Below are 19,562 nucleotides of genomic sequence, written 5' to 3' on the forward strand. Positions count from 1 at the left end.
CCTCGCTGCTCCATTAGTGGCTGCTATGTCCTTTGAAACTCAACATGTACATGCATATCAAAAGTTTCTGCCTAAGCACACTTACCATTTGAGATGGCAGAGAATAAAGTTTTCCAGGTGGCAGATGACACGGTTCAACTGTTGCTTTAAGGGGCAGTGTGTGACTAATTTGTATTTTTATCAGCAACAATCAAGTATTGCTTTCATGAATACACATCTGCCAAAGTCTAATAACAATCAAATCAACAGTGAAAGCGTTCTCATAGATTAGAATGAGTAGTTTATAAATACATTGGTGGCGGCGCACCCAGTGAAAGACGGCATGTTGCAACGCCATTTTTGATTACAGTAGCCAAGCGGGGACAAACTTGTTAGCCTTAGGCGTTTTACCAGTATATGAAGATGTGCTGTCCATGTAGGAGGACTAGAAAACAAGCAAAGACGACCATAGAGCAATCTATTTGCACTTTTCTGTTGAAATGGAGGACCATCCGTACTCCACCATCCATACAAATGAAGTAATAACCAGGAGAAAACCAGAGTCTATGTTGGCTCCAGGTGGAGTGTAGGCAATTGATGAAGGAGCGGGAATTCAAAACGGATGCGGAGGTCTGCAGGCTTTCTGCTGGACAGGTAAGTTAATTCAATATAACAGCAAAGTTTATTCTGCCATAATGTTGGAAACAGGGCAGTGTAGTCCAGCAACTACTCTGTTCCCCCAGCAGAGATGGCTAGTTTGTTCGTTAGCTAACATATGCTGGAGAGGCACCACAGCACACTTCTCGGTCGTTTGTAATTCATTTAGAACATCGCTAGATGGAAGTAAATCTTGCACACTTGAAGTTGGTTTTATTCTGAGTCAGTAGCACAAATACTGCTCTGGAATCCACCACTGTTGATATTTTCTTACGTGGTTTTTAATATTGTAGGCAGATTGGTGCTGTTTGTGCATTAAATTCTTACTGATCTCTGTCATACTGAGCATTATCCTTTTTACACGACAACAGAGACCGGGACGTTTTGTAATCATTACACGGGGCGATAATCAGAAATAACATTTGCCATTGTCGTGTAAACGAACACTACAAATGCAACCAAACTTTGACCCTTTTTATCAGAAAATGTTCGAGTAAACAGGGCTAAAGTCAAGGGATCAGGACAATGGCCGCATAACTGCAAGATTTCTAGGAAAATGTTATTTGAAAATATATGATTTTTCTTTAGATATTTTGGCACTGGTGGCCTTGTACGGATATGGGCAAAGAAAAAATACAGGATGAGTGCTCCATTCCAGACCACAACAATATGTTTGATGAAACCAAAAATGACACATCAGTACAAGCACCTCATAAAAACCAATTCTAGTCAAAACCTAGAGCTAAGTCTTGGCTGGGTGCCCTAGAACAAAGTTATCTCAAACACAGAAACAGGTTGTTGTTTTTTTACCAAATTGATCGAAAAGGAAAATAATTTAAGATTGTAATGGATGAGATAAAATCCAGACTGCCTTCAGATTGAAATACAGCAGTAGGGCCTTCAGAGGGCTTTGCAGAAATTAATGCCCTGAAATCTAATTGAACTGAACAATTGTGTACAGGAAAGTGGGCAAGGAAATATGGTATTTCAAGAAAATAGTGGACAACATATCAGCATCAAATGTTTGACATCTGTCAAACAGCTAAAGGTTTGTATAAATAGGGTCATTTACAAATACAGCCACAAATTTATGACATAATTGCTGAAAAACAAAATGTTTAATACATTGCAATGGGCCAGTCAAAGTCCAGACTTGATTGAAAAGCTGTGATGGGATCAACACATAATTTGATTTTGCCATAAAGCTTGATAAACTTAAGCAACATCAAAAAGAAGAGTTAGCCAAAGTTCCTTCTTGTGAGAGATTAATAGTCAAAACAAATACCAGTTATTCCATGTATTGCTGGTAAAAGTGGTTCTAGAATCTATTAAACCACGACTGTATATTGAAGGCAATGGAAATATATTTCTTGTGACGTTATCTGTACATGCCTGATAATAAACTTGCAGCTGTTTTTAGAATAACATTATAGGCAACCGGCTCATCTGGTATATGGTAAAAAAAAAAAAAAAAAAAAAAAATATATATATATATATATATATATATATATATATATATATATATATATATATATATATATATATATATATATATTACGAGCGAGCCAAAGTGCTGTTGAGCCATAATGCGCAACTCATGCGACAAAGTACATTTGTCACTATGTTTATCATGACTCATCAAGCAGCTGTTAGCCATGAGCAGAGAGCATTCGGGTGTTTTTTATTAATACCCCATGTATATGACCCATCAGAAGATTCTCATTAGGGAGGAAATAGATGTAGAAATGTAGAGAGCTGGCAGCACAGCTTCATCAACAGCCTGGAACGCAGGGCCATGCTTTACAGAGAGAAGTGTATTTCATCACAAAATCATGGCGTATCGCAGTACCTACCATCCAAAATCAGACGCTATCAAAAATCTTTTCCAGTTTCAGATGATGAAATAAAAAGCTTCAGGGCTAGCTGGCACACCGTGTTACAAAAACAAACCTCTGACAATTTTTTTTTTTTTTTTTTTTAAAAAGGAAGCCATCGAGGGCAGAGAAAGTGACATTTTATGCACCTTCACACACAGTGGGAGATGACTGGCAATAATCCTTCAGCGTGATGGTAACTCACTGTCCTCAAGGTTGTTTCCACGCAAAAAAATGAGAGACCATTTAATTCTCTTTTACAGGATCGCAAATGGAGGAAATAAGACGCCATGAATAAATAAAATAAGTATAGGTAACAAGATGGAAGTTGTGGCCTTGATACAAATGGCTTTTTTTTACTAGGGCTGATGCCACTAAAACTACCAGCCTCTAATAGCATGATGGGATAAGATCGTAATGTTAAGTTACAAGGCAGCAGAAATTTAAATAATGAGAGCCAAATAATAAAAAAAATCAAGCAAGGAAGCATTGATTTTTGAGAGAAAGTCTGCGATAGGCCACCATGATACCAGATAGAAACATATGCGAGGGCTGCACATCAGTGGCTGGAAAAGGTTACAGAAAGGGCACCACTTATGTTTGATTGGTTCAACAATCATCCTTTAACATGATTCCTGGACAGCTGCTCCTTTTAAAGGGCTCAGGATGGTCTTGTCATATAGAGACGGCCGCCCTTTTAGTCTCACACCGGTCCAACAATAGATTTGAAATCCACGCCTGGTGTGAAATAGAACATCACAGCACATTGTTTGTCATATAAGGCAACTATATGGGATATTGGGGGAAATAAAGGCGTGAAATGGACAGTTTCAGACAATATCATTAGATTTTCTGCTCGTTTGAAAGTATTGACTTCTTTCTTCCACCATACTCTCTCATTTGTGCTTGCAACATGATACAAAAGTGTCCATCAATACAGAGTGAAAAGACGTAGAATTGCTTTAATTTATTCTGGTATTATATATTTTTTCGACTCTTGTTTTTTCATACTGCAAACACATCATAATTTTCACAACTTTTTCTTTCTGGTTCAACTTCGGCTTGTAGGCCCCAACAATTACATTCATATCAGTATCAATATTGAAATTACACAGACCTTTTATAAAAGGAACGTAAATAAACATTGGGCAGCCAATAATGCAGCCGAAAGTTGTGATGATTTGACGCTTAGAACAGCAAACTCGGTTATCAGTCTCCACCCAAGACAAAAGTGGTGATACTTTTGTATCCAGATTGAGTGTGAAAAAAGGTCATGACGTGAGGATTCATATGCTGAAACCATTCTGCCTGTATTTCATTACAATTTCATATGAGTTTGTGTTTGCTTTTGACCAGCGTTTTTACTCTGACGTGCACAGGCATGTGTCAGGGGTTCATTTCCACCTACATTATATTAGCAAGCCAAGCAGTGATTGTGCATGGCTCGCTTTTGTTTAAAGTCTAACTCACCCCCAAATCAACTTTTTGTTGTTGATACACTTTTTAAACTGGGTCTAAGGGTGCTACTTTAATGTTATCTTCACTTTTTTTTTTTTTTTTTACATTTTAAACGTGACCTTATTTTGTTCTGCAATATTTGTCTTAAAACCATTTTACTGCTGCCCTCTTAGGGTTGAACAGTGGATATGGCATTAGAATTTGTCCTATTTATCCAAATGGTACATGCTTTCATCATCATAGCTAGGGTATAAAAGCATCTCAGTCAGACACACGCAGCAAGTCAGACTCAGGAGTTAAATCACGAGCGTTGAGAGCATTGATCAATAATGTTTAATTACTCCTTATTTTTCTAAATTGTGAGTTACACTTTAAGGTTTGTTTAGTTTTTTGACCAAGGACTATGCGCAGTAGTAATAATCATGAGAAATTATACTTTATACCAGACTATAGCTCTAAGCGCTAATTAGCAATGCTTAAGACATAACTATAGAGTATTGACAGAACAGCAAAGAAAACAATCCAGAACACACCAACTCATTTTCAATAAATTAGAATATGTGTTCCAATGATCGTTAGAAAAATACCTGGAAGCAGGTACAAAAAATAATTTTCTCTGATAATAATCCCACATTGCTGTGTTGAAAAATGTTTATTGGTCTGATGTAATTTTCCAATTTTAAATGGCATGCTTTTTACTAGTTCTGCGTAGAAAATCCTAATTAACAGAAAAAAAGCCTTGAGAACATTTTGAAATTAATCTACTATATATAACGTGTTTTCCTTAGTGAATTGAGCTACTAAAGTGAATGAACTTTTTAATAATATTCAAATTTATTGAGTACGACTGTAAATAGTACGAAGGCAAAAAGCACATTACACACACACACATTAAAAGATAATGTGAAAAACTATACGAAAAAAAACGTGGAAGCTTGTAAGAGTGTGACTATCGCCCCATAACTTTACCCATGTGCCTACACAGCTTCCATCAGAATATATGTCTGATGTTGCAAAGAATCACATTTTATTCTTTCTCCTAATTGTGGAAGTCATGCCAAATTATCAAATCTAAAATTATGGGACAAAACATTATGGTAAAGCCTTTTGATCTGTTTTCTGAAGCTAAGCGTAGAATCTGAAATTATTCCTAGATATGTAAACTCATCGACATTTTTCTCCCATAACACTGACAATGAAGTAAAGTTAGTGTTTTTGCTTGCTTGGGAGAAACATTGATGCTGTTATAGCCACACTTAACATCAAACAAGAGTTCTTAACGTGGCTGCCACTTGTTCTCAGTCTTTGGAGCATGTGGGAAGGACTGTGTTATCAGTGTACGGCTGGAAATTAAAATCTCTATTATGCGTGCCACACAGTACCGGCCCCAGTACCAATCCTGGTGGCAACAGCATGTTTAGCTCACCCTGTTGTGACATTGCGTTATTGGAGCAAACTTACTGGGAGAAGCCCATCTAGGTAGGACACTTCCTTTTTTTTTTCTTTTTCTTTTTTTTTTAAAGCGAAGACTGAACTCAACCTGTATATCTATGGTGAAACCATGTAAACAACTCAGAAATAGCTGTCTTCTTCGACATCTCTGCATATGCATGTTCTCATGCAAATGTAAAAGTTCAGGTTTTTCTACATAATTAACTTCAACCAAATAAAGATCTAACACAGAGCGAATGGAGAAAAAAAAAAAAAGTTGTCTACATCTATGACATCAGGACGGCATGTGTTAAAGGCTTTATGTATTATTTATTATGATGTTGAAAAAATATATAAGTAATATGGGAACCACGTATACATCATCTGTAATATGAAAGCCTAATAATGTTGTTTCAGTATTAATGTCTAATTGGTTGCTATGTAAATAATTTACCCCATAAATATGCTAATGGGAACGTATTTGATGTGTTTACCAGTGAGGCGAACAAAACTGACGTATCGCATTTCAAAATAAAGTTCAATAGAGCTGAAGTCAAAAGAACCTGTGTTTATTTCATTCATTGCAGCTCATGCAATCTGGTCAAACAGATGCAGACGCAACCTGTACATCCTAAAGACTTTTATTGAAGCCCACCTCTCCTCCTGGAGGCTGACTAACGTCTTCAACCACACACTTTTCACTGTGTCGTTGTCTGGTACGGCTGCTGAAACACTCTGGTCACAGTACTGTTCAGGGGAACATGAAAGCAAGAAATATATCTATATATCTATATATCTATCTATATATATATATATATATATATATATATATATATATATATATATATATATATATATATATATATATATATATCTCAGTCACTTAGTTACTTATATTATAATACAATATATACTTATATTATAATATAACCAGATGGATGAGAACTTAAGACAAAACCTGAGTGGAACTTTAGGTGGGTATTTCCCGCCTGATCAAAAGGCATTTGGACATTTTTTTTTTATTTTTTTTTTACCAAAAACAACAACAAAAAGATTTGAGAAGTAAAAAACAAAACAGAGAGCAAGCACCACTGCTTTCTCCTCTGTTTTTTTTTTAACATTCCTTTCCACACCTACCTTGCACAACAGGATTTGCTGCCACACCTTCCCACTTCCAAAATCCAGTTACCAAGGCTGCCCTGCAGCCCACAATCCTAACTGTGTGAGCTACAGCCTTTTTCCTAAGGGGGCTTTTTTTAAGCTGGTGAAAAGTTCTTGAAAAGAAACTTGAAAAAGTGGCATTTCAGCATCTTAAGCATGCCTGTTAGTCTTTACAAACAATTATCTGGAACAATAAGTGACAGTGATGGTTCGCTATTCAGCAGCGTAATCGTGACATTATTACAGGAAGACCACATGCACCAGTTCATGCAGCATAAATAAACCCAAAAAGCTATCATAAGCTGCATATCCCACACCCAAAACTCTGTCGGAAAACAAAGATGAACGTACAAAATTGGGAATTAGGTAATGACATCGTTTAAGTTTGTCAGGCCAATTTTGGGATATCAGCCATGAGTGGGTTATCAATGAGACGTTTAAATCCAATTCTCCTAAAATGCTGGTGCATTCCACGAAACCAGTGTCCACAGATCCAAATCGACCCTATGTGGAGAAAATCCATCTACTCTCTCTCTCTAAACCTTAGATTTCTCATTATCATTGGGCAACAGCAGCGCAAATCATTTAGCTCCAAATGAAATCCCGCTTGCTCTCCGCACCGTGATTAGTTCAGTCAGCGTGTGGCGGGTGCTTGGCAGTGACGTGGCGTCCCAGGGATGCCCATCGATCCCCAGCTTGGATCACATCATCTCGGGTCAGGCCGTGCAACATTTGGCCCCGGCTGCATTCGTCCGCGTCTGTTGTCGAAGTAATGGTCTATGAAGAATTGGTATCGACTTGCCGGGGGATGAAACCTGCTAAGCTCCCTGGATGTATGACGTGAGCAGGGAAAAAAAATCCAAAGTCCAGACTGGCTCTGTATTTAGGGAAACATCGTGAGCTATGCTACACTTTTTGTGTCCAAGCAAGTGTTCTCACATTTTGACAGCCAGAGATTTAAGTGAAATTTATTGGGAGTTTATGTGACTGAACAACACGGTAGAGTGCATATGAGACGGAAGGACAACAGATTGTTTTCAAATTTTTCCACAGGACAAAATCAGAAAGGCTTGATCTTTATTTGTAGCCCTAAATCAATAATCAAGGGATTCCCCAATACTTTGCTTGCTCGGTCCTCCTGTGAACTCTGACCAGCTTTCCTCCCCCTCATGTAAAGACGGGCACCACCATGGGATGGTGTGTTCAGGGTGATGTACATTACATGTTTTCCCTCCACACCTAATGTTTCACACGTGGGACAAAGTTCAGTTTTGGTCTCGTCTGATCCCTACATGGCTTGGGGCGAACTTCAAACGGCGCTTCTTATGGTTTTCTGTTAACAAGGGTTTTCTTCTTGCATCTCCTCTATGACGGCGAGATTTGTGGAGTAAGCAAAAGAAGAAAAAAAAAGTTATCCTGAGTTATCCTGTGAACAGGCTTTTCCACCTGAGCCGTGGACCTGTGCAGCTCCTCCAAGTGTATCATGGACCTCATTTTTCCTGCTTCTCTGATTAAAGCAGTCCTTGGTCAGACTGTCAGTTTGTGTGAGCATTATGTCTTGGTAGGCTTTCAGTGGTGCCATTCTCTTTCCATTTGACAATGATGGATTGAACACTGCTCAGTGGGAAGTTTTAGACTTGACCGACATAACTATAACTATACTGTGGCTTTATCCATGAGCTGTCTGCTGTGTTCCTGGGTCGTCATCATTCTTTTTGTTCACTGATCCTCTAACAAATCTCTAAAGAACTCTCTGAAAAATGAGATATATTTTATTTAATAATTTGGTGACTAGTATGCAGGCCATTAGTTAGAGACATTAGTCACAGTTTAGAACTATCAGTTTAGAACTATCAGTGTAACAAAGGTCAAATACCAATGCATGCCACAGATTCATTACTTCTGGAAATAATCTTTCCTGTTCCTTCCACTTCGTAATTATACATTATAATTTTCATATCACACAAATTGCCAACGTAAATCCCTGACGTATTTGGTTATAATATGACACAATGTTAAAGACCTTAAAGCCTATAATCATTTTACTGCAGTTACTATACTTAATAAGGCAAAGGATACTGTTCAGCTGAATTTTAGCTTTTTTTTTTTTTTTACTAGAGAGCTAGCTGAGTCACTGACAATGAATTTCATGATATTTTTAGTCGCTCCCACTTTCATGCTTGAGCACAAATTTACAATAAAGAGCCGACACCAAAGTCTGATTTCCATTTTGCAAAGCAATGCAAATTTCCTGTTGGTAAGTACCTTTACATCTCTGAATCAAAATGGTGCTGACTGGGACTTTCACAGTGCATGCAAAAAAAAGCCTCCCTGATAAGCATTTTCTTTGTACTGCACTGTCACTGATTTGTCCTGTTTTATTTTTTTTTCATACATATATTTAGACCTTTGCATTCCCCTGCTGCTCAATACCACATATTCAACTATAGCGCTACTTGGCACACGGTGGCCCTGTCGTAGTGAAGGAGCCTCAAAGGGTAACGGACCGATTTACTGTTAGAAATAATCCAAATGCACCGAGAGACAGACTGACCTGAGGTGGAGGGAGACCTCCTGCTCCGGGAGGACAGTCGGGTAACATGATCGTTCGTTTAGGAGTGCTGCACTGGCAGGACGGCGAGGGGTTAGACATGCTCCAGTTGCCGTTGAGGAAGATGTCCGTGACTGACTGATCCACCGATGGAGTAAACCAGTCCGAGTGAGCTGGTGAGCATGGTAGACCTCTGCAAGATAATAGTAAGAGACGATTACACTGTTAATTTCATGGCCACAGACACTTGCCAATTGAATATATAAGCGTGAATTAATAATATTATCATGCTTTCGAATCAAGTTTCCCATATTCATCATTATCATGTTTTTTTGGTTTTACTTTCATTTAGTTACAGCCTTAATTTGGTAGTTTGTGTCCCTGCTTTACTTTTCCTTGCTTTGCTACTCAGTGAGTTCACCACTTTGCCCATTCACACCCCCATATATTGCCCCTATTGTCTCACCTTACATACATTTTACACCTGTAGACAGTCCATTTTGCAGGATTTATTTACCCATTGTGTAAGACTTTATTTATTAGTTACAAAGATAACCTGATTTTCCATAGATTTTACACCCTTTTTAAATGACTGTGGTTTGGATCCAGCTGACCCATTTATTAACAAGAGCTACAAGAGCTTTTAGCAGCTTCCTGCTTGTAAATTTGTGTTTGATTTATTACATCACATTTAAGCAGACATGAATTATGATGCATTACAGAAAATTTATTGAAATAATGGGTTATTTTTCAACATAGATGCAAATAAATACATGTAGTTTCAAATAATAAATTCGTCAACAGTATTTTTCTTAGAACTTAGTTAATGTGACATGTATAAGTCAGTTTTGTTTTCTTTGAGTTCAAGTCACTGCTATTTGAAGCACGATACACATGATAAATATTGACTACTGTCAAAGGATGTAGTTAAACTTTGGGCCAATAAGTAAGGGGTAATGCCCGACGAGGTGTCCATTATCAGAAATTAATAAATGATTTTCTCACGGTTAATATTGCACATTTTCCACAAAAAGCGGCTGAGAGAACAATTTAATATCTGTTGTTGTGATGCGTTGCCAAGGTAACCAGCATGAACTGTCTTGCTGTTACCAACTAATGTTTGAGCCAGCACGATAATTTGGAACAATCAGGCTATTAGGTGTCCTATATGGCAGTGTTGCCTGTTTTATTTGTGTTTCTTATGTGGCATGAGGAAAAGTTGCAAAACACAAAACTTATGTGGCTGTAAACCTTAATACAAACAGCTAGGGCTTGTGATTTATGTGGAAAAGGTTTATTGTTGATGTATTTATTTATTATTTCTCTGGGTGGAACATTTCACAGTACGATTTTGTGGTGGTGGTTTAATAAAGTATGCAGACTGCGAAAACAAAGGTTTTACAACTTTCAGACACTGATTCAAAGGTTGACGTAAAAAAAAATCCAGAATACTTACGGTATTGGATCTCCATGCATACAGCGGGTCCCAAAACCAGGGTTGTTCAATAAAGTTTCTGCCACCTTGGACACCTCCACATTTTCTGGCATGTCGTTGCTGCAAATATTGAAAATGGATGCATATTTATATTTCCATATTTATGTGGGACAATATTGTTGTTTTCCAGAGTCAGCCCACAAGTCACAGATTCTATGAGGATCAGCAAATATAGAATGTCCAAATTCTGTTAGCCAATTAACCAAAGAACAATACTGACAATACTTAATTACTTGTATGAACATTATTAGATAGATCAGATGTTGTCAACTAAAACACACAAATTATATGAGGATGGATTTACTGAGTGAGGAGATTCAACAAAACAAAAGAAATTAGAACAATCTAAAGATTTGAAGATTAGTTTTGTATATAATGTAGAATATGTATGTTTCAAATGTTTGAGATATTGAGTATTTTAATACAGTACTGATACATATATAGAATGCTTTTTAAATGTATCTTTGTTGTTTGTGAATGAAAGCTTTATCATTGCACATGCACACAAATATCGCTACCATGTAGTCTAAAAAAAATCCTAACATTGAGGATTCAGGTCAGTGGTTTCTAATGAGGGTTTTCTCATGTAGCCTGTGGTTTCCTAGCATAGTTTAACAAAATGTAGGCTTGCAATTTTATCAGAATTTATATCCTGAAAACCATTTCAACACTTTTAAAGGTATGAAGCACAAACAAATCGCAAAATACAATTTTAATCTTTATTTTCAAGTTGAACAATATTAAAAATGATATTATGGGACAATTATTTTTTTATATATATATTTTCAAGGCATTATAATGATAAATACATGGCTAATGGAACTGCACAAACACAAAATGTATTATTTGTGAAACGGAAGATTGTTTAAAACAATTATTGTCAAAGAGCTGAGAGGCACTTGTTTATAATGATTCTAGGCTTAAAGTTATACCGTAGCTTCAGCTGTGTCACCTAACTCAAACACATTCAGCAATGACTGTGGAAACTCTTGCGCTATAAGCTCAAACATAATTGAAAGAATCAAGAATCAAGAATATTGTATTGTCACCAAGTATTACCATGGTGAAATTACCTTTGAGGCAGACACCAGCTTAGGGTACACCCAAATGACATGACTTACATACACATCAGACTTAGTTTTTACAATTTTTAGAAAGGGGGAAAAAAGAACATCAATACTGCCCATTAAATGACATTACAGATGGTATTGGCTCTATCCTTGCTGGGGCTCTTAAAACTGAAGAAAATGGATGGAAGACATTTTATCAACATTTTTGCTATAATTAAATATATTGTTTTAAAAAAAAATCCCTTTCAGGTATTTATTATTATTGGCAACAGTGCTGCATTCCACCAGGAAGTAGCTTAAAGCTGGTGTACCGGATACCCCTCCAAAAATTATGCTGGTGAAGATTCTCAGTCATCCAGGTCATGGTCATTCCAAAAAAAATCGGTTCAATCTGCTGGCTTAATGTCTTTAACAGCCGCCCATTACTAAGGGGTGGACCTGTTTCTGTTGTATTTGCATGTTATCTAAGCCATTACAAAGCCTTTGTTTGGACAGTAATATAAAGCTTGGTACTCCACATTACTCCAGACTTTTTGAATTGAGAAAGCTTCCTGTAGAGGAAGCGAAACGTCTTCAACTACGGAAAAGAAGTCCAGTTGTTTTTTTTTTTTTTTACTTTTTTTGGAACTCCAAAAATATTCTACATAGTCCAACTAATTGCAATTTCACATTCGACATAACACGAATCCCCGGAAAAAAAAAAAAAATCTGTGTAGAGGTACACGTCAACAAATTAGAATTCCTTAATAAGAAAGTTAATTATTTTTGTCATTCATTTCAGAATGCTAAAGGTGCATAGCAACACTGTCTGACTTTTTTTAATTCATAGGCAAATAGCTCGCTCTGGTTGTATACAAAGTTTTTATGAAAGATCATCACATCCCCCGGGCGAAATAGTTGTTATTTTGGTGTTTTATGCTTTGTATTCACTCAGTCTGTTAGAAAATAAAGCCTTCTTTGTTTATTTATGATTTTAACGGAAATACGTACTACACTTGCACAGCAGTGTTTAAAACAATTAATTTTTTTTTTATTCAGTTAAATTTAATTTATATAGCACCAGTTCATGATACATGTCATCTCAAGGCACTTTACAAAGTTGAATTCAATCAAATCATACAAAAACAAGGAAGCAGCTAAATGCTATTAGCATCTTCCAGCAAAACAATGAAGAATGGTGTCAACTCACCACATCCATTAATCGCGCCCTAGAACAAATTATTTTTCGGCTCAAAAAAAACCCCATCAAAACACTATCAAGATGGAGGCTTGGTGCATATAATCTTATTGTTTCATGATCAAACATTTTAGTTTTTTTTAATAAGCATATTATGTGGCAGTATACCGTTAAACTCAAATATTTATTGGATTTGTTATGCATAGAATGAAGCATTTATTACTTGTAATTTGGTGATTATGGCTTACAGACAATGACTACCCAAAATTAATTGTCTCAGAAAATGTAAATATGTTGGAATATTAAATAAAAATATATTCCAAATAGTAATATTAGACTTCTGAATTCTTTGCGATCAGTACTTGGTTGGGCCAACTTTTGGGTGAATTGCTGCATCAATGGGAAGGGACATGGAGGTAAACAGCCTGAGGGTCTGCTGTGGTGTAGTAGTAGCCCAGTTTGCTTTGATTGCATTTTTGAGTCTGGTGTCAGGCCACTTTGGTGGCCAATAAAGCGTATTAAGACCATGATCACTGAACTAGCTTTTTATAACTTAGGTGGTGTGGACAGGGGCAAAGTCCTGCTGGAAAATGGACAGCACTATTGGACTATTGACGTCACATCTCAAAACATATCTGTTTCACAAATAGACAATTGCCCTCAGCATACTGCCAAATCAGTAGATAAGTTACTTAAAGTAAACAAAAGCAATCTTTTGGAGTGCTCAACAGAAAACCTCAGATGGAAAATTTACAGCCAGAGCTCCAAAGACGTGTGCTGGCAGGGCGGCCCTCTAACCTGACCCATTTACACCAGTTCTATCAGGAGGAATGGGCCAAATTACATCAAACCATTGTGAGGAGCTCGTATCAGGAAACCCTACATGTTTCACTCAAGTCATGCAGTTTTGGATGCATAATAAAAGAAATACCAAGAAAAATATGTAAAGTTCTGACATTGACAAAAGTTATAAAAAATAATTATTATTCTGGGATGTAGAAAATAGGAATAATCTTGGTAATCCTAACTGACTTGTGTTTCAGTATTGATACATCCTGTCTATTACAGCATATATCCCCATAATTAAACATGTATTCTTTGGCACAAAGCTCCAGCTGGTTATCGGGTTTAACGTTGTTTAATTTCTATTTTGTTAAAAAAAAAACAACTCTTTGATAATGTCAAACGGCATGACAGATCATTTAAGTGTCTTATTTGAATTGCTATAAAAAATACAAGAGGCTATACCAATAAATTGTGTTTTTCCTTTTTCTTTTCTTTTTTTTTTTTTAAAAAAAAAGGTCTCAAAACATTTGCAGAAGTCCAACTAGATCGCTCCTTTATTGCATATTTTCAGGGTTTTGGCCTCGTAGGTCGGACACAATCTGGAATCTTAGACTACACTGCATCTTTAAGAAAAGAAGATGTCATCTAAGAAGCACAGCATGTTCCCCAGCCATCATTAGACTTTCTACTCATATCGTCTTGGTTCCTCCGTCTGTGAGCTATTCATTAGTTCCACTGTTTCCGTGTATATGCACAAGTCTTCATTTCGGAGCTATCCACTAGTTTTATTATCTTAAATAAAACAGTAACCCATCCATTGTTAATTACAAAACAGATGGCTGCACATTATCCTTTTTTTTTTTTTTTTAACAAGCAGAGCACTTCCACTTGCTGGTGGCCAGGAAATAGCCGTGTGACCTTCACAGAGATGCCCCTAAATGAAACAATGAACACTGTATTAATCCAAATGGTTGGCTGAGCTGTGACCACTGCTCGCCGAGGGCCATCAGCGAGGTCTTTATGAAGTACCGTTTTAAATCCCACAGTACCATGAAAGTAAAGGGCACAGGGTGCAGCTAGCATGGAGAATGGGAGGATTGTTTGAGTTAGACTTGGACCAGAGACAAACCCATGATAGTCAGATAATGATGACTGCCTGATTAGAGTCTATTCTGGTTCTGTTCAGGGATTCATCTTAGCTCAAATGTGCAATTACAATTAGCTGGACTATGTAGAATATTTTTCACTTTCAACCTTTCATTGAAATGTTATTGTTCCTGAACTAAAATACAAATAATCATTGTGACATAAAGGCTGTGACAGCCTTTTATTTTCAATCAATAAAAAGTTTATTCATTAATCTTACATATAATGATAAAGCTCAGCTTCTCTCAATCAGATATTATAATAAGTTGAATTGCTATTTAGTTAAAGAAAGAATATTTGGTGATGTGGTGCAGATTGCATTTTAAATTTAAAAAGAAGAGAAATGTAAGCTGCTAATTCACCTTGTAGAAGGAGAATGGAGTTATGTTGCCATTATTTCACCTTCCTTCAGATGATTCTATTGTATTTGTAGATGTTCAGTGGTGCAAAGAGACAGCTCCAGACCTTGTAAAATTATAATTTGTGGTTTTGTTTTTGGTTATTTATTTATTTTATCTCCTGCAGAGAAAATCAAAAGTGTCTAAAATTGGTTTTGACATAGCAGAGCTTTACAAAACCAATCAGAAATTGGCCTCAAAGTCTGTGACTGATCCATATCTACCTATTCAGCAAATATGAATATTAGGAAATATACCCTAATGTTTTTTTTTTTTGTTATGCATGATAATATGGCAGATTTCTTTAAAAAAAAAGAGTAATTTGGAGAGGCATATTTCACTCCACTGTGTTTATGCAGTCAGTGAGAGCAAAACTTTGTCAGCAGTTCTGCTTGTTATGTAGAGATGCAGCCAAGAGTAGGACAGTGTCCAGACTGATGACCTTAGCGATGCAAAAATCTGCTGCCAATACACAGTGAGCACAGTTCTGACATATTTTTCCTTTGATTTTTTGCCTTTCATGTTTAATATTGCCACAGATGAGCAGCTTTTATGTTCCCATGAAAATACAAAGAAGTCAACAGACTTAATCTGATAAAAATCATTTGCCAGCAAATTATTTCTGATAAAAAAATGAATGGATTTTGTTAATTACGGGTATAGACTAATTGCTTTGATTGTTACTCTGTTTAGTAAATTTATCATAAAAATCACGTTTCATATTCTTGTATCAATTAGTAATGATACATTCACTTCAAGAAGATTGGACAATATTTAAAAGTATTTTCAAGAAAACTAAGAATTGCCATGTTTTGGTTTTCACTAATGGCGTAAAGATTTCACAAACTGTATATAAAAGGATTTGGAATAAGTAGTAATATAGTCCAGGCTTGACTTGTTTTAGTTTTTCATTTGTCAAGTAGGACCCCATCTAAGGTGATCATAATGTCAAGAATAGTGTTGCGTTTGTGCAGAAAAAGCATCCGATATCATAAACCGTATTGTAATAAGTCTACGTTCAGAATAGAATTATAAAATACATTTTGAACTAGAGATGATCAAAGGCAGTCAAGCTTAAACTGTGCAATGGCCCTTTAGTTTATTGTTGAATCACACCCCAACTACTTAAATTTATATGTGCTAAAAAACTAAAATGTTTCTCAAAAGGTTTAACAAATTATAAATTACACTTAAACTTAGACTTAGACTTTCTTTATTGTCATTTTGTATGCACAGAGTGCATACAGAACGAAATTTAAGAATATGTACATGCTTTAAAACCATTTAATTCAGGTATTAAGCCATTATATATATTTTATACTTTCTACTAGGAATTGGGAAAGTTGAAATGGGATTAAAACTTCAACATCACGAATAGTTAAAAATGGATGGAGGGATCGTTAATGCTAATTTAACCTAATAAGACCAAGCTAAGGTTTTTATATAGGAAATTGTAATTACACCCCTAGTCAGAAATAATGTCCACAGATTTAACCTGTAAAACCCAAATACAGGGAAATAGGTGATTTTTGTTTAGCACGATTCAAATATTGCAGGAAGGAGTTGAATGTTACCGTAGGAGACTTCAGATACTACCTGGAGTACTTCAGGATAGGAAAATGAGGCAGGTCGTCCTCAACCCCCTAGTGAAAGAACTTGTGAAAAGGAAATTCAAGTATTGATTCACATGTTGGCGGTCGTGGGTGAGGCTGGAGTAAATGAAGTAAAGAAACGGGCTCTGGTGCTCAAAGCCGAGAAGCAGGCTGAGTTGACCAAATGGTTTCCTGACGCCTGGCCATGTGGCCCACCCGGCTAGTTCACCGGCACATAGTAAGACCTGGCCTAGTCGGTCCCTGAGAGGTGGCATCGCATAGACCCACTGGAGCTAAACTTGGCTGAGAGAGATGGCATTGAGGAGGTAACTGCAGTGGCGGGAGGAGACGCTTTGAGAAGATGGAGAACAGGATGGAGTGGACGGTGGCTGGAACTTCAGAGAATGTTAAAATTGCAGGTAGGCAGAGAACCTTGGCTAAAGCGTCTCAAAAGTCCTCCGCTTCCAGCAACTCCGCTAGGCCGAAGGAAAGCAGCAGGGCAAGCCACATCCACAGCATATGCATGCAGTCAGTTGCTACACTCAGACACATCCATGCAGCGAAGGGCTGAGCTACTGGGTCAATGTACATCCTCACCACCTCTCATAGTCTCTGAAAATGCTTCTGCTGGACTCCAGTGGTCAGATCTTGTATCATGTTTAATAGGGCCCAAATGCAGAGACGAGGACGGCGGGGGTAAAGTGAAAAGACACAAATGATCAGACCGGGAAAAGCGCAGTGAGCCAGTTTGTTTTAAACCCTCCCTGTTAGGCTCATTTTCAGTCTGATTAAAACTGAAGCTGGAAAAGAATCCTTTATAACATACCGTAAAAATCCTTAGTGAATTTAAAAGGAAATGACTTCAACACATGAAAACAACACCCAGAAAAAACAACGATATTCTATTAGATTATGTTCTTACCTATAAAACATGGTTTGGGGCAGACCGTACATCCATGGCTGTAGCTCCAGACTTGGGTATTCTCTGAAGGGCGGGACGATGAGGGAGAAGATCAAAGACAGGCACACGAAGAAAGCGGGCAAGACCACCTAGGGGGACAGTGACAAATTTCAAGTCAAAGCACCTCATTAAACTGTCCCACTGCTGTAACCTCTGAAATCCTTTTGAATTAAAATGAGAAAGTCCCAGAAGTCCAATACAACAGAAGACAATTTACAGATTTTGGCGTAAAATAAACCCAAAATTATGAAAAACAGCCCTTGAAATTAGAAACATGCAGTGCCTTACAAAAACATTAACTCCTATGATCTTTTGAAGATGTAACAGCCACAAACTTCAATGTTTGTTTTGGGGACTTTACGAGAAAGACCAACACGAAGTAGTTATTAGCGTGTTGTGAAAGTAAAAGTAATACACGGGTTTCAATATTTCTCACAAATATAAAGCTGAAAAGTGTGATGTGTTTTCAGCAGCCATTGGTCTTATACCCTTAAAAAAAAATTAAAGTTCAACTGTTCACCTTCAGAAATGGCAAAAAAGGGTCAATCTGTGTTTGATTTAATCTCAGTCTAAATATATCACATAAAATCTCATTAATGCCTAGAAGGTTGTGGTTGCAATGTATCTGAAGGCGTTCAGAGATATGAATACTTTTGCAAGACATTCTGACAATTTGTGGTGGCAAATATAAAAAAAATACATTATATTTCCTACTTTAATGGAAACAAGTTTTTGGTGCTATTTGAGATTATAGTGAAGAATAAAAATAAACTGTCAAAATACATATATAAAGAGAGACCTCCAGATTTTGATACAGGTCTATATTTATGGGTTCAAACCTCCCAATCAACAACATATCGTTGGTTTCTCTCCTTTCCTGTTGTTTTCTGGAACAAAACGCGAAAGCGGCTCATCCAATTAACAATAACACAGGACCAGTGCAACAAAGCTTACACATTAATTTGCTCCCTGCCAACTTGTTTGGGCTCCTCTGCATGCTTTATGAGTTTGATTAAACACTTGCAACACACCCGCCGTCATCTGGCCACTCAGATATAATTAGATTCTCGCCATTCTCTCGTTTCTTGTTATTTAAGACACAGACGCGCACACACACACAGAAAAACAATCTTGCCTTAACTCGTCATCACGTGCAATCCTATTCATGTAATTCCCTTTTCATTACTTTGTTAAAGCTGACAAAGGGGTCGTATAAAAACCAAAAAGAAAAAAAAATAGCTGCAACATTTAATCATTTCTAGGCTGGACTGCATCAAAAGGGGGAGGTTCTGCATGTGACTGATTAATTGCGGAGCATAGAAATTCACCAGGCCTTTTCAAGGAGCTACAATCAAAGATCTTTAATGTGCTATATGAAAGTGTGATTGAAAGAAAAACAAAGGGCAAAAAATAGGTATGAAAAGTCTAATGGAAGGCCGCCAAGAAATAAGAATTATGTTGCTCGCTCCGTTTCTTTCAGTAATTGCAGGTGGCAGCTGCTATGACTGTTTTAGACCATATACTAGACCATATCCTATGGTCTAAAACACCATAGGATATGATAAAAGATGTGTTTTCCTTAATTTGTCCGATACGAGGTGTGAATACGACCTAACATAATTAGGAAGTGTATCTGTGGTAAACAAACCTTGGAACAATGGCAACTTACTAGACTCCCTATACAGAACTCACAATGCAATCACACCTCAACGTGAGCAACAAAGGTTTGTAGTATTTACACAAATACCCCAAAACGCGCGTCTAGCAGTCAACAATACAAGGTACACCAAGTCCACATGGCTTCAGGTCAATCAAGTTGCCATTTT

At 37.0% G+C, this 19,562-nt stretch overlaps 1 protein-coding gene across 1 annotated transcript in view; it reads right to left on the reverse strand.

Annotated features, from left to right (window-relative positions):
- The window catches only part of LOC105937282 (phospholipid-transporting ATPase ABCA1), a 259,683-nt gene that overhangs the window by 108,435 nt on the left and 131,686 nt on the right, over positions 1–19,562 (reverse strand). Inside the window, exons 29-31 of the mRNA XM_036146479.1 lie at positions 17,698–17,825; positions 10,568–10,666; positions 9,115–9,304 (exon numbers count right to left, since the gene is read on the reverse strand). Coding sequence (XP_036002372.1) covers positions 9,115–9,304; positions 10,568–10,666; positions 17,698–17,825 — 417 coding nt within the window. The remainder of the gene's footprint in view (positions 1–9,114; positions 9,305–10,567; positions 10,667–17,697; positions 17,826–19,562) is intronic.

Source organism: Fundulus heteroclitus, chromosome 14 (genome assembly GCF_011125445.2).
Source record: "Fundulus heteroclitus isolate FHET01 chromosome 14, MU-UCD_Fhet_4.1, whole genome shotgun sequence".
NCBI classification, from domain to species: domain Eukaryota; kingdom Metazoa; phylum Chordata; class Actinopteri; order Cyprinodontiformes; family Fundulidae; genus Fundulus; species Fundulus heteroclitus.